Genomic DNA, 2887 nt, shown 5'->3' with positions numbered 1-2887 from the left:
GCAAAATCAAGGAACCTCTCAATATTCGGAGGAGCCGCAATGTTTCAAAAGTACCGCAGATCTTCTGCAGATTCGGGTCACGTGACATCATCACGACATTCATTCAGCCGAATCCGTCTTCTGTTCACGCGTCGCACACGAGTACAGCGAAAAGCTGTCGGTTACCAACAGACCTCAGAGTGAAGAGCGCAGAGCTGCTTCCTGCGACTTCACCAAATTCAGCTCGTCTTCCGCAAAAAAGCACGTATCGGTCCGTACAGGATTTCTGGAGGGACGGACGGACACACACACACACACACACACACACACTCTTCACAGTGCGCTGAGAGGATTCTGTGCATTAGCATGTTGTGTATCTGTCGCTGTGCCGCGAGTCTGCAGCTCACACTCCGACACTGCAATCACAAATCAGTCGTCGGCGTCTTCGCGCGCAGTGACTCGGAACCCCGTTACGAGTTCTAACAATTCTGTTACGATGTGAGTTTGTGTCGGTGACGGAGACATTACCGTCCCGACCCATTTCAGACCGCGTTACACAGGCGCGGTGTGTGATGATGCACAGAAATAAAACAGTCCTCTTACCAAGAGAAGTTCAAAATATTAACTATAGAAAATCATCTCTCTCTCTCTCTCTCTCTCTCTCTCTCTCTCTCTCTCACACACACACACACACACACACACAGCTGTACAAGTGAAACACACACACGGGATGAGATTTTTATTTCCCCTGGAGTGTGAAATAAAAGGTGTGTGTGTTTATTCAGACTGTTTATCAGAGTTCCTCGTGGACCAAGCGTTAGTATTTTGATGATGGTGATACAGTGTGTGCTGAATACGGCGATGTGTCACGACGCTGATGTTCATACTGAAGTTCTCTAACAGCACAGAGCTGAGAGGAACCTCGGTTCCGTCCTCTCAAGTGTTCTATGGTCTTTGGTGCTGTACATCATCCGAGATATGAAATATTTCTTCAACAGGCAAAATGTGATGACAAACAAACAATATCTGCAAAATATAAATAATTCTACATTTTACAATATTTTCTACTCGTTACAGCGTCTCGCTAACGGCCCGCTACCACCCTCAGCAAGATGAATTCTTCATAATAATAATAATAGATTTAATATTAATAAGTGTAATTCATATCAGGCTTTTCTCAAACTGCAGGTAGTGTGTGTGTGTGTGTGTGTGTGTGCGTGTGTGTGTGTGTTATAGCTGATTGATCTCGCACTTGCATCCGTAAGAGAACGTCAGTGATGTCAGAACTGAAGAGTATGTAAGTAATGGCGCCCCCTAGAGGAGCTCCTCATAGAACAGCAGGTAGGCCTGAGAGTTCAGTACTCGAGATTCAGGAACCGTCTGAACGCTGGTGTCGCTCACGTACACCCACTGACCCGGGGGAGCCGACACGGCCTCTCTACACCCTGAAACACACACACACACACACACACACACACACACACACACACACACACACACACACACACAGGTGAAACCACATTCTTCAGTTCTTTAATTTAAATTTAATTGAAATATTTACTATATTTCCCATATGTTTAATATATTATCTTTAATTGATGTTACACTGAGCAGCAAAACCACATGAAGGAGACAAAAACATGAAGTGGAACAGAAAATAGCTGACAAAAACAAAGACACAACAACACAAACACAGACACATTTAAAACAGCCATTCTTGAGAGAAAACCAGTCCGTGTTTCAATAAATATATCCTTAATTTCTTATAAGAGCGGCGTATCAGGAGGAGGAGGAGGAGGTGTGTGTGTGTGTGTGTGTGGGGGGGGGGGTCTCCTCAACATGCACTAGTGTGTATCCTCCACCTGGATGATGTGACGGCAGACATAGTGCTCCAGAACTCGCACCACACACCAGCTATTAGTGGGAGTTACTATTACTATTAGTGTACTGCATACTCTGTTTAAGAGAAGTGTTTTTCCGGCTGAGTTTCCTCTCCATATCTGAACACTTCACTACTTTAATACCACTCACCAGCACAGGTCTCTCTCTGTGTGTGTGTGTGTGTGTGTGTGTGTGTGTGTGTGAGAGAGAGAGAGAGAGAGAGAGAGAGAGAGAGAGAGTACCAGATTGACTCCTGTGTTGTTCACACTTGCGTTGTGGTGTTCGGACTTTGACGTACGCTGTGTAATGACCTCCGCGCATCGAGCCACTGTGTTCCACAATACCATACAGACTGTAGAGAACCCGCTCTCCAGAACCCAGGTTCTGTCTCACACACACACACTATAAATACATTATATATAATATATACATAAACACACTGCTAACATTAACACTGGATGAAGATGGAGACCTTGCAGGAGGCGGAGCAAAACGGAGCTAAATCCAGAACGAGCGGGAAATCAACATGACGATTCACCTTCCGTAAATTCATCCCGGCCTGTATACACACACACACACACACACACACACACACACACACACACACACACACACACAGAGTGTGATCTATTATAATACTTCATTATCTGAATGTGAGTTTAATACTAATGTACACACTGTGTGTGTGTGTGTGTGTGTGTGTGTGTGTGTGTGTGTGTGTGTTCAGACCTGGTGGAAGCGTTTAAGGTGCAGCGTGACGACTGGTGGCAGCTCCGAGATCAGCATCTGCTTGCGGGCGCTCGTGTACACCTTCTCCGCTTTCTTATCTGTAACACACACACACACACACACACACACACACTTATTACATGAATATTTTATATCACGCTTTACCTGTTTAATTCCATGGGTACCGTATCCTCTCTCCGTGTTGTACGGTTACCATGGTAACAGCATCACTAACAAGTCAGCATAAACTCTACTGTTATAAACTCCTGATTCTAGAGATTTGAGTCAAATTTGTTAA

The 2887-nt window shown here is 44.9% G+C and overlaps 1 protein-coding gene across 4 annotated transcripts in view; it reads right to left on the bottom strand.

Moving 5' to 3' along the window:
- Nucleotides 1-703: 703 nt before the first annotated feature.
- Nucleotides 704-2887, bottom strand: part of usp45 (ubiquitin specific peptidase 45) — a 25026-nt gene continuing 22842 nt past the window's right edge. For all 4 annotated transcript variants that reach the window (XM_053673618.1, XM_053673616.1, XM_053673617.1 and 1 more), the window contains exons 15-18: nucleotides 2590-2687; nucleotides 2333-2419; nucleotides 2103-2244; nucleotides 704-1424 (exon numbers count right to left, since the gene is read on the bottom strand). In XM_053673618.1, the coding sequence (XP_053529593.1) occupies nucleotides 1294-1424; nucleotides 2103-2244; nucleotides 2333-2419; nucleotides 2590-2687 (458 nt within the window). In that variant the 3' untranslated portion in view covers nucleotides 704-1293. The remainder of the gene's footprint in view (nucleotides 1425-2102; nucleotides 2245-2332; nucleotides 2420-2589; nucleotides 2688-2887) is intronic.

Source organism: Ictalurus punctatus, chromosome 20 (assembly GCF_001660625.3).
Source record: "Ictalurus punctatus breed USDA103 chromosome 20, Coco_2.0, whole genome shotgun sequence".
In the NCBI taxonomy this organism is placed as follows: Eukaryota; Metazoa; Chordata; class Actinopteri; order Siluriformes; family Ictaluridae; genus Ictalurus; species Ictalurus punctatus.
This window is presented reverse-complemented; position numbering and strand designations above follow the sequence as displayed.